The 13109-nt window shown below is 44.5% G+C and overlaps 1 protein-coding gene across 1 annotated transcript; it reads right to left on the reverse strand.

The window, feature by feature from the left end:
* Positions 1–62: 62 nt before the first annotated feature.
* LOC306990473 (uncharacterized protein) lies at positions 63–2894 on the reverse strand (the record flags this gene model as incomplete). The annotated part of the gene is made up of 3 exons (XM_079597349.1): positions 1522–2894; positions 1343–1439; positions 63–1006 (listed from the first exon to the last, which is right to left on the reverse strand). The coding sequence occupies exons 1-3, from the start codon at positions 1597–1599 to the stop codon at positions 63–65; spliced, it is 1119 nt and encodes a 372-aa protein (XP_079453475.1). The 5' UTR covers positions 1600–2894.
* Positions 2895–13109: the final 10215 nt, after the last annotated feature.

Here is a 13109-nt window from a genome sequence, read left to right on the forward strand (position 1 = left end):
CCAGACTATCTTTTTTTTTTTTTTTTTTACAGGGTTAGTAGTATACAGTGCAAATAGGCCTATTAGATACCACCCTTAAGATATTCATCCATGTAAGCACCAAAGTAGTAAAGGTCCAGATTTTCTCTCATCTGAGCTATCATGGAATTGTCCCTCCACACTCTTTGAACTGTCATGTCCTCTTCAGTGTCAGTGATGAAGTCACACCAACTGAGTCCAGTTACAGCCAGCTGACCTTGAACCTGCCAGTAATATTTATGCGATTTTTTCAGGGTTGCCTTTCCATTCACGATTTGAATATGCCCAACCTCAGAAACTGTAGGAACATCTGGGCATTTCACTTCAGCAAGCCCGAAACAGGGATCTGCATTGGGGTCAAAAACTTTGCCATCAGGACTGGCACCAAGGTAGGACGCATCTGGGTGCACAACAAAACCACATGGTGAGACATTCACATTGAACAGTTCAGAGTAACGTTCCAGCACCTCAGGTTCTCTGTCAAGGCCTCTTTTCATTGCCCTAGTTTGCTTTACACCCCTGAGTATCCGCCTTGCCAGTGCCTGGCCAGATGTCTCCCCTCGCACATGAGAAACCTCATAAAATCTGCTAGCAGTCACTCTAGGCTTGCGCATATTTTTCCACTGTGGACACTCGGATTGCTCCTGAGTCCCCTCCTCTATTATAACTGCCAACTCTTGTGTGACACTTAGGCTCTCCAAATGGAAGAACTGGTGGCAGTTTGGCACGAAGTGCAAGCTCCTCGGAAATTTAGAACCGTTAATAGGGAGTTTAGGGTACACAGGAGCATCAGGATGTTTAATGTAGTTTTTGGTCACAACAGGAGGGCACTGGTAGGAGAGCACTGAACCTCGAGGCACAGGACCAAATCTGGAGTCCACCAAAACCAGTTCTGATAAACCAGTAAGGACGCAGGAAATCAGAGGTTGGGGAGTGAGTCCTTTGACAGCTTCTCCAATAGCCAATACTGCTGGGTCAGGGAAGTGACCTAAAACAAATTATACATTTAGGAAACTTCATCACATGGGTATTACATTTGTTATACCATGATCTGTCTGAATACTCGATTCTTATTGGCTGGAAGTGTGCAGTAAAACAGTTTAATCCACAGGTAGTTTTAGTCAGTTTAATCATCGTTCTATATTAGCTCTATCACACCAAATGTAATTACTAAAAGTCTCTCAATAATTAAAATAAATGCTATAATTCATGTAAAAAAAAAAGTAAACCTCCATATATATTAAAATAGTTTTATGCACGGCTTGATTATTTCTTATGTAAGGTAAAATATACATATTTATTGAATGAAACGTTTCTTTGTTACCTGTGTATGCTCTGTAGAGTGTAGATTTGCATACACTTCTGGAAGATATCTTTGGTTTTCTAACCACCAACTGATCTGTAGTCTCTGCAGAAACCCCCTGACACCGAAACTTTATAAGTATATTTTTAATTAACTGTCAGTAATTTGCTAAACTAATGTATAGCTAGTTGTAATGTTACCTGTGTTCTTGGTCTATGCCATGTTTGCAGAGTGTCTGTGCATGCCGTAGTTGGTGGTACTGTCTGCATCTGCATCATGCTGAAGTGGGCAGTTTGGAAAAGCAAGGCAACCAGATGATTGCATAAAGCTTTGCCTGCAGTACACGTGCATGACGAGCTAGTGAACTCAACAGGCACTGGGTCAACATTCAAAGTGATCTAAAGTAAAAGACAAAATCCAATATCAGTATAGTTTAATATAGCAAGTTTAATACTAGACTATAGAACATTCATGAGAACATCATGAAAAAAAAAGATTTTATAGGAGAAACCCCCTCAAAATAGAAAAATTGCAATGGCAATACGAAAATAAAAACTTCCCCTTTCACTGTAAGCTTTATAGTTTCAATACAGTACTGCATCACTTTTGAAAAGTGCAAGAAGGCAAGTCATGTTAGGTGTAGAAATTTTGAACTTCTAGTGTAAGGGTTCAGTTTTTATCATAACAGGTTTCACAGAAAAGACATAAAATTCACAGTCTCAGACTAAAATGCATGTCTGAGCTGTTTTAACTGAAAGCATATCTTAAAACAGGCCAGTGTCATTGTTTTGTCTTAAGATGCACACCAGTAAGGTTTTTCTTTCTAATGCACATTTATTAAAGAAGAAAAGCTACTTAAATGTTCTAATTGGACTAAAACCTAATCCTGGCTAAACCCTGTCTGTGAAACCAAGCCTTCATTTCTTATCAAACCTGCAGAGAATGTGGCTCCTCACGCTTCCTCATCGACCTATAACACCTACACCTCACGATAATCTCCCTGTTTCTCAAACTCGACACTGAATATTGCATGACAAAAAAGAACAATCACATTAAAGATTATTAAGACACATTTTCTGACTATTTATATCTGTTTAAAATACTCTTCAGTCTACTATAACTTGAGCTGGAAAATAACTTTATTCAAGAACTGCTATAAAGTCAAAACAATCTGTTATTTTAAACTATCCTTGTATCTCTATAAAGCCGCTTTGGAACAATCTATATTGTTAAAAGCGCTATATAAATGAAGATGACTTGACATTATATGTTATAAAGGTAACTTAACTGTTATGTATAGAAATATCACGTTAGCAAAAGCATGCGAATGTATGGTTCGTTCCTTACCTTCGTAATTAAAGATGTAATTTTCGTGGAAAAACTTGTACCCTTTGTTGAGTTTTGAGTGCGGAGCGATTGAATTAAGTTCGACTAAACGAAAAACATCCGCTGATGTCATTGACGGTATATTTTTCAGGGAGGTTGTGAACAGTGCGCCTGACTCCATTTAACCGGAAATCGCTTTACACAACAAACGCTGAACCGGATGTGCGTTCTAACTTCCGTGAAAAAGGCCTATTGTGGGAGTTGTTGTCTTTCATACAAACGCGCCCTAAAGTTACTTTCTGTCTTTTCTCGGTCAAGAAGGCACCAAATTCGATTTTTTTAAAACATTTCGACTACATATATGACGCACTTTCAATACAGATTAATGTTCCCAAGGGTGAAATGCTCCTTTAAGCATCATATACTTTTTAAAATATTGCTGATTACTTACAAAGCACTAAAAGCTTTAGCTCCCCAGTACTTGAGCGAGCGCTTAATGCATTATAGTTCACGTCTATTGCAATCTAAAAACTCTGGCCAGTTGATAATACCTAGAATATCAAAATTGACTGCTGGTGGTAGATCTTTTTCCTATTGAGGAACACTTACTATAACCCCCAATGTACTCGTTACATCATAAGAACAATGGCATCTACACTAATATTAGTCTTTCTGCTTATTTCGAGGTTTACTGTAATCACCTGGATGCAGGCCGTATTCAGATCAGATGGTGGACCTGCACCTAGACACGACCACAACGCATGATGTACTCAGCCAGATCCGGGCCGGATCCAGATTAGATCGAGGACCTGTGCCTAGACACGACCACAACGCATCCCTGAAGTGTCAGCAGAGATTGTGTCAACTAGACTCTCTCCTCCCTCATCGAAACAGCAGCCACCAGCACTGGTCCTTAACTCGTCTACCCGTTGTCCAATGTTTAGTGGGATATTATATTTGTGTGAAAGTGTCTCAGTACAAAATACTAAAATATTGCAAAGAGACATGGTCAGATTTTTTCTGGCCAGACTCATCCTCTAGGGGCTGCTGGAGGTCCTTGTACAACTCCCTATAGAGAAACCCACTGTGGATCTCCAATGTTCCAATGTTCACTGGGCGGTAGCTATAAACAGTTCCCTTTTCGAGGGAACTCGCGCTGCGTCGAGAATCGATACTTTGGGGAATGCCTTCAGCGTGACGCGTCTGAAGCCCGTACGGAACTAGTCCAATCATGATTGGTGTTGCGTCATGAAGTCACTTGTGACGTCGCATGTGACGGCGATTCGGAAGCTATAAAATGATGCCGGATCATAACAGCGTCAGCTTTCTAGTCTTCAGCAAGCGTTCTGTGTGACTGTTTGTCTTATTTGCTGTTATGTCAAAATCACTCACTTATATATAAATATGGCAAAATAAAGAGAAGCAGTTCAGACAGTGTGCGTCCCCTTGCCGACACTATTTGAGCAAGGGTGACACACCCTCGCTCTGTGTTTTTTGTCTGGGAGTGGAGCATGCACGGGCAGCGCTCGAGGGTGCTGTCTGTGCAAACTGTGTTCCGTTACCACTAAGAACGCTCCGCTCCCGTCTGAGCCTGTTAGATGAATCAGACCAGGCTCGAGTTCCCCGTGGGTCAGGTCCTGCATCTGTTGAGGCAGGTGCTTGCACTCATGGGGGATCGCAAATGGATCTGGCAGATGATGCTGAGACGGCTTTGGCCCATTCTCAGCATTCAGCAACCAGCTCCATTGGTCCTGCGCATGGCTCGGAAGCCCGCTCTGTGGCCTCTTCCGCCCGTGACAAGGACCCGATGTTCGAATTATCTGGCTCCAAGGAGTTCGATATTTTGAGCATCGAGGCAGGAGAATGTGAGGATTCGCCACCCCATTCTCCTGCCTTCGAGGAGCTGCTGGATGTTGTGACCAGGGTAGTGGCTAAATTAAATATTGAATGGCCAAAGCAGGAAGCGACTAGAAAGAGTAAACTCGATGATTACTTCCTGCAAACCCGGTCGCAGCCTTCACGCCAGAGCCTTCCTTTCTTCACTGATCTCCACACAGAGGTGTCGAGATTGTGGAGTAAACCGTTCTCATCTCGATTTAGCCCCCATGTTAATTTTTATTCAACTATTTTGGGCTCGAAGGAGAACGGTTATTGGGTGATGCCGCGGGTGGAAGAAACTATTGTATAATATTTTTTCACCTGAAGCTGCGACATCCCCAAGAGCTCTGGCGCTCCCCTCCAAGCCCTGCTGTACTACATCGGCCTTGGTGGGGAAGGCATATATGGCGGTGGGTCAGGAGTTGGATGACAAGGAGGTGGATGACAGCTGGGAGGTCGTGCTACTAAAGAGACAGCCTGTGCTATTGGCCGCTCTATGGCAGCATTAGTTGCCACGGAGAGATACCTGTGGTTGAACCTGTCGGGCATCGGGGAGAAGGACAGGGCCTTCCTCCTCGATGCCCCGCTCTCGCCTTCTGGCCTTTTCAGCGATGCAGCCAATGTTGTTGTCGAGAGGTTTCAGGAAGCGAAGCGACAGTCAGCTGTATTTAAACAGCTCATACCCCACTGTCATTCCAGGTCTCGTGGGGCTGCTGCCAGGGGAACGTTGCGGAAATGGAAATGTTGCGGCCCTGTCGAGTTCGCTTCCTCTCAGGAGGTCTGTAGAAAATTTTAATCGGTTAATTCCTGGCAGTCAACTGCTTCAGGTCACCGAAATCGCTCAAAGTGCAACAGTCGAGGCCAGTCCCGAGAGTATATATATATATACTACTATAGCTCCTAGTAGTATATTTAGACATCCTGGAAGGGTCTTCAAAATATATCTCAGTGGGTCATGTGCACAGTGGAAAAAGGGTACAGAATTTAGTTCGAGTATCGCCCACCGAAATTCAGCGGGGTGGTTCACATGCTTGTCAGCCCCGAGCAGGATCGGGTCATGGAAGTTCATTCCCTCTTAGCAAAGGAAGCCTTAGAACAGGTTCCTCTTTAAGAAGGGTAATACGGGTTCTACAGCCAGTACTTCATAGTTTCCGTAAAGGATGGGAAGTTGCGCCCTATAATAGATCTCAGGGTGTTGAATCGGTCTCTGAGGAGGTTCAGATTCAAAATGCTAACCATACCTATTATTGTGAGTCAGATCAGGTCCGAGGACTGGTTTGTCACGATTGATCTATAAGACGCGTAATTCCTCATATCCATCCTTCCCCATCACAGGAAGTTTCTGAGGTTTGCTTTTGGGGGAAAAGCGTATAAATACCGAATTCTTCCATTCGGCCTAGCATTGTCACCTCGCACCTTCACGAAAAATGCATGGATGCTGCTCTAGCTCCACTGAGATTTCAGAGCATTCGTATTCCGGAAGACTGGCTCATTCTGGCACAGTCAGAGGAGATGGCGGTTCAACATCGAGATGTTGTTCTGAGCCATTTGAGGTGCTTGGGGTTGAGAGTCAATGTCAAGAAAAGTTAACTTATTCCTCTTCAGAGAATAACATTCCTGGGGGTAGTGTGGGATTTAGTTACGATGAGGGCACAGTTGTCTCCTGCTCGTATAAACACCTTCTGGACCAGTCATGAATATTAAGCTAGGTTAGGCCATCACTGTCAAACATTCTCAAAGAGTTTTGGGTCTTCTGGCAGCAGCGTCCAACATAATACCTTTTGGCCTGCTGTACATGAGGGCCCTGCAGTGGTGGTTCAGGACCAGGGGGTTTTCCCTGAGGGGGAACCTATTTCGCACGATCAGAGTAACGCACAGCTGCCCTCGTTCTCTGGTCATGTGGAAGAAACCATGGTTCCTGTCCCTAGGTCCTGTGTTGGGAGCACCGGTTCAGAGAAAAATAATTGACCACGGATACGTCCCTCACAGGCTGGGCAGCGGTCATAGAGGACTGGTACACCATCCATGAAAGGACCACCATCTCTCGTGGCACATCAATTGCCTGGAGATGTTGGTACTACCAACATGATGAGGTCTGGTAGGAGTGATCTCCTTCCAGACCTCAGAGGCCATCATGTTCTAGTACGAACAGACAATACGTGGGTGGTCTCATATATCAGCAGCCATATCACCCTGTAGCCCAAGACTGGTTTCCCACTGAAGCTAAGCGGGGCTGAGCCTGGTTAGTACTTGGATGGGAGACCTCCTGAGAAAACCAGGTTGCTGCTGGAAGAGGTGTTAGTGAGGCCAGCAGGGGGCACTCACCCTGTGGTCTGTGTGGGTCCTAATGCCCCAGTGTAGTGACAGGGACACTATACTGACAAAGAGCGCCGTCCTTCGGATGAGACGTTAAACCGAGGTCCTGACTCTCTGTGGTCATTAAAAATCCCAGGATGTCTTTCGAAAGATTAGGGGTGTATACCCGGCATTCTGGCCAAATTTGCCCAGTGGCCTCTGTCCATCATGGCCTCCTAATCATCCTCCTATATATATGAATTGGCTTCATCACTCTGTCTCTTCTCCACCAGTAAGCTGGTGTGTGGTGGGCGTTCTGGCGCAATATGGCTGCCGTCGCATCATCCAGGTGGATGCTGCACATTGGTGGTGGTTGAGGAGATTCCCCCCTTCTATGTAAAGCGCTTTGAGTGTCCAGAAAAGCGCTATATAAATGTAATGAATTATTATTATTATTATATAAATCGACAGGGGGGCCTGAGATCGCGCCCTGGCGCACCAGGTCCTTCTGTGCTGCCAGGACAAACTACTCCCAATCATAGCATTGTTTATTCCTGGGGACAAAAATATGGGGGCAGGGGCTGAGGCCCGGGGAATGGCAACTCCACCCCCAAGTCGGTGGAGTTGATATGGAGGAAGTTCGGTTAGACGGAAATGGATCTGTTTCCCTCTCACGTGAACACCCACTGTCTGCTCAGCTTTTCCCTCACACATCCAGCTCCTCTGGGACTGGATACCATGGTTCAGGCGTGGCCGAGCTTACGTCTGTACAAATTTCCCCCGATCGCTCTGCTCCCTGGGGTTCTAGAGAGGGTCTGGCTATACGGGATCAGCTTGCTCCTAGTAGTCCCGTACTGGCCGGCCTGAGTATGGTTTTCGTACATCATGGCTCCTCTAGCAGGCACTCCGTGGCAAATCCTGATCAGGAGGGACCTTCTTTCTCAGGCCGGGCTCGTAATATTTCACCCTTGGCGGGAGCTGTGGAAGCTGTGGGTCTGGCCCCTGAGGGGGACCAACTCGTAAATGCTGGTCTCTCAACTGAGGTTGTTGAGACCATCTTAAACTCTAGTCCCCCTCCACGAGGAAACTGTATGCATTAAAATAGAATGTATTAAACTTATGGTGCAGAGAATATCAGTTGGACCCAGTTAACTGCCCAGTGGCTTCAGTACTGGAGTTCCTCCAGAGTCGTTTCTCTGATGGGCTCTCCCCGTCCACGCTTAAGGTCTATGTGGCGGCCAAAGCTGCCTTCCACATGCCTTTAAGGGTGGGCACCTTGGGGACACACCCACTTATAGTATGTTTCCTTTGTGGAGCTAGGAGGATGAGGCCTGTCATCCAGTCCAGGGTCCCCACATTGGGACCTGGCAGTGGTTATTGAGGGGTTATCCCTGGCACCCTTCGAACTCTTGGATGAGGTGTCTGAGAAAATGTTATTTTTAAAGGTAGCTTTCCTGCCTGCTATTACTTCCCTGAAAAGAGTCGGCGATCTGCAGGCGCTATCCAATGCTCCCTCTTGCCTCGAGTTTGCTCCTGGCAGAGTGAGAGCCATTCTCCAACCTAGACCCGGCTGTGTGCCTAAAGTGCCTTGAAAAATGTGGCACGGTCTATAATTCTTCAGGCTTTCCATCCACCACCGCGTGTCGGCTGATCAAGCTAAGCTACATCTATTATGCCCGGTCCAAGCTCTGGAGGCCTATGTACAAAGGTCCTCGGGCTGGAGGAAGTCGGACCAACTGCTTGTGTGTTTTGGGTCACCTAAGAAGGGTTCCCCTGCCTCTAAACAAACTATTAGCAGATGGATAGTAGAGGCCATTTCTTCAGTGTACGAGGTGTAGAGGGCAGGGTGGGCTAGAGATTTGGGAGTAGTTTTAAAATAATTAAATGACCAAAATATGTTGCATCAGAAAGGAAAAAAATCGTGCTATCTCACGACAAATCACGACCGAGTGAGTAAAATTAGACTAATTTGTACGAATTCTCGTATGATTTGTCTTAACCCCAGTGACGGTTAGATTTAGGAGCGGGGTCAGAGGTAGGTAATTCGTATAAATTTCAACGAATTGGTCAATTCGTCAAATATGATTTTTGCTAAATCGTACATATTTTACGAGTTGCCCAATTCGTTTGCAAAATTCTAACAAATTCGTACGAGTGAGGTCGTATGAATTCGTACGAATTAGCCACCTCATAAAAATAGAGGGGGAAGTAGGTCCTGAGGTTGTTTTAAAGGCTCTTATAGCAATTAGAATCAAGGCAGAGTTCGTATATTTTTAAAATGCCCCTATTATGCTGTTTAAAAGGATCCTTATTTTGTCTCCTACAACAAGTTTACATGCATCAAAGGTAAAAAAAACGATTTCATTTTCTCATAATATACATTGCACATAATCACATATTTCAATGATTCTCAAACAATTTTATGGATTAATCAATCTCTCTAAATCCCTCCTTTCCGCCAGCTACTCTGCTCTGATTGGAAAGACAGCTCAGTCTGTTGTGATTGGTCTACTGCATACTGTGTGTCAGAAACAAAAACTCCCATTGGCATAACTGAACTTCAGATCCATCCGGAGGCTTCCTACAGCTCAGCGATTGTACACACCATAAACTAAAGATAGGAATTAACAATAACGTTGATTTTACCATATCAATCTGAGTGCAAGTCCGATGATGAAACATTGGAAGAACTAGTTATTCAAACCAAACCTCCATCACAAGGACAACTTGAGCAGGACGTTTCTCAGTGATACACTACTCAGTTTGAAGTACATTATGAGATGTTGAAGTTGTCATTCCTCACCATCAGTATTAACAAGTGTATGTCCGATTTCAACAAACCGATGTGTACCAATTCTAATTTATTGCGGTTCACATGCAGGAACTGTATCAATAATGGTGCAATGGTCCCGGGACCGGGACCACTTCCCGTAAATCCTGATGTACTTGGTACATCCTAAGAAGGATGGCGTCTACGCTAATATTAGTCTCTCTGTCTATCCCGAGGTTTATCGCTGTCCACCGGAACCAGGCCGTATCCAGATCTGATGAAGGACCAGCGCCAGGACACGACGACGCCGCTGACCTGAAGTGTCAACCAGTCTCTCCTCCTCTCCACTCCGACTTCAACCAACCGGAACTGGACAAATACTCTGATTCATTCTGAACTTCTGACCTGTAATGCTCCTGAATCATAATCATACACTGTTCACTCATTGGCCAGAGGAGAACTGGCCCCCGACTGAGCCTGGGTTCTCCCAAGGTTTTTTTCTCCATTCTGTCACCTGATGGAGTTTTGGTCCCTTGCCGCTGTTGCCTTACCTTCTGGCTTGCTTAGTTTGGGGACATTTAATATTCAACAATATTATAGATCTGCCTTAAAGGTGGACGATGATGAAATTGTTTTTTGTATTATTTTTATGTTATCACTGTGAAGCTGCTTTGATACAATCTGTATTGTAAAAAGCGCTATATAAATAAAGGTGACTTGACTTGACTTGACATATGTTCGCCCAGCACTAACATGAATGGCTGATGTAGCATAATCGTTGGTAAAACAAATCTTGCTCCATCCTTTATCTTTACACACAGTAGTAAGAACGACAGACAATCTCCATTAATGGTTACAGTTTTAGGCAATAGTAGCCCACAGCTGATTAGCTGATTAGTATTTCAGTAAGACAGTGATAACTAGAGTTAGCCAGTTAGCAGGAGACCTACACAATATAAAACATAAAACTAAGTATTTTGAACACCCGGTAGAAAATATATACATCAATAATTATTCATACTTACAGGTTGGGATTCTAAGGAGCAAGTTGGTCCAAATAAACTGGGTGCTGACCCATCTTTCTAGAGCAAGTGTTTTGTGAATTAAACTCTAAATATTAAAGGTTTGAGAAGCAGTCGTTAGTAAAATGAAGGGACTATAGCAAAGGTTTGGGATTATACTGATGTGGTATCTTGATAAAGATACATTTTAACCACTGATTCTTCACAGCCTCATCCTTTGGAAGTGAAAATAAACCGAATCTACTTTCACAGCAGAGAGCTCAGCGTCTCGACAACATGATATCCACACTAACGAGCTACAGCAAGATGCCCTGTCCACGCAGAACTGCGCAGGTACCACTGGGGCGGCAGTGGCTCAGTGGTTCATATAGGTTGTCTACAGAGTCAAGTCAAGTCAAGTCACCTTTATTTATATAGCGCTTTTTACAATACAGATTGTATCAAAGCAGCTTCACAGTGATTACATGAAAATAACACAAAAAAACATTTTATCATCGTCCACCTTTAAGGCAGATCTATAATATTGTTGAATATTAAATGTCCCCAACTAAGCAAGCCAGAAGGTAAGGCAACAGCGGCAAGGAACCAAAACTCCATCAGGTGACAGAATGGAGAAAAAAACCTTGGGAGAACCCAGGTTCAGTCGGGGGCCAGTTCTCCTCTGGCCAATGAGTGAACAGTGTATGGAGTTCCGAATGAATCAGAGTATTTGTCCAGTTCCGGTTGGTTGAAGTCGGAGTGGAGAGGAGGAGAGACTGGTTGACACTTCAGGTCAGCGGCGTCGTCGTGTCCTGGCGCTGGTCCTTCATCAGATCTGGATACGGCCTGGTTCCGGTGGACAGCGATAAACCTCGGGATAGACAGAGAGACTAATATTAGTGTAGACGCCATCCTTCTTATGACATCAGGATTTACGGGAAGTGTTCCCGGTCCCGGCTGTTCTAAACAATGCAGCCTAATTATAGAAGTCTATAATGTGTTATGTGTATGCTAGGCCGAAGAGATGTGTTTTTAGTCTAGATTTGAACTGACAGAGTGTGTCTGCTTCCCGGACAATGGTAGGAAGACTGTTCCAAAGTTTTGGTGCTAAGTAGGAAAAGGATCTACCGCCAGCAGTCGATTTTGATATTCTAGGTATTATTAACTGGCCGGAATTTTGAGATCGCAGTAGACGTGAAGGACTATAATGCGTTAAGAGCTCGCTCAAGTACTGCGGAGCTAAACCATTTAGTGCTTTGTAAGTGATCAGCAATATTTAAAAATTTATACGATGTTTAATAGGCAGCCAATGCAGTGTTGACAGACCGAAAGGTTGGTGGTTAAATCCCCGGTTCCACCTGACCAAGTGTCGAGGTGTGCATGAGCAAGACCCCTAACCCCAGCTGCTCCCGTCGAGCTGGATGGCGCCTTGCATGGCTGACACCGCCGTTGGTGTGTGAATGGGTTAATGTGAGGCAATATGTAAAGTGCTTTGGTGGCCATTGGGTCTGTGAAAGCGCTATATAAATGCAGTCCATTTACCATTTACCATTATGCAAATGTAGAAAATTGTGATGTGTGAACTTGCAACGCATTCTCATCCTAGGGCGTCATATACTGACACTTTTGACATTTCGTCTACATCCAACGCACATGGTACCCTTTAGCGTCAATAAGACACGCACAGAGCTTTGTTCGGTTATGGATTGAGATTGGATTGCTCCTGTCTGCCTCGCTGTGACTGCTGCTGCTGTGAGTTTGTTTGCTGCGTCTAAGCCTCGTATTAGCTTCGTATTTCTTTCTGTTTTGAACCATCATTTATTATAAATTCTAGTTGTTTATACTACTAAATACAGCTTACTCAACATCTCAGATTAACCTGACATTGCTAGCTTACGTTATTGTCAGCACAACACGCTAACTCGCTAGCCTTTTAACGCACCACCCGTGCGCTCAGTTATTTATTTTTCTCTCGCGCGCCCGCGCCTTTGAGTTCATAAAAGCCCAGGTGAGTAAGAATCAGTTATCAAACACGGTGAGTAATGTCTTCTCCTGTTATTGTCACCTGCACTTCATGTCACATGTTTACCATAGCCTTCTCTGTCGGCAATATAGGATTTATATGTGATAAATGCAAGGAGACAGTCAGGCTGACGGAGAAGATTTCAGAACTAGAGACACGCATCCAAACTTTAATCGAGAATAGTAAGAAGAGTGCTAGAGCTTTAGATACTATTTTGGATGCGCCTAGCCTAGTTAATTCCTTACATGAGTCGGTTCCGGCTGAAGTAGAGCCCGTGCAGCAGGGCAGATGGGTGACAGTGAGGGATCGCTCTAGTCGCGGATCAAAAAACCACTTTTCCGTTCCGATAACAAATCGATTTGCCCCGCTCAGTGAAACACCCACTGAGAATTATTCTGATTGTGCCCTAGTTATTGGCGATTCTATTACACGGAACGTGAAAATAGAGACACCAGCCACCATAGTCACATGTTTGCCGGGAGCCAGAGCGCCTGA

Source organism: Phoxinus phoxinus, assembly GCF_949152265.1.
Source record: "Phoxinus phoxinus genome assembly, chromosome: 22".
NCBI lineage: Eukaryota > Metazoa > Chordata > Actinopteri > Cypriniformes > Leuciscidae > Phoxinus > Phoxinus phoxinus.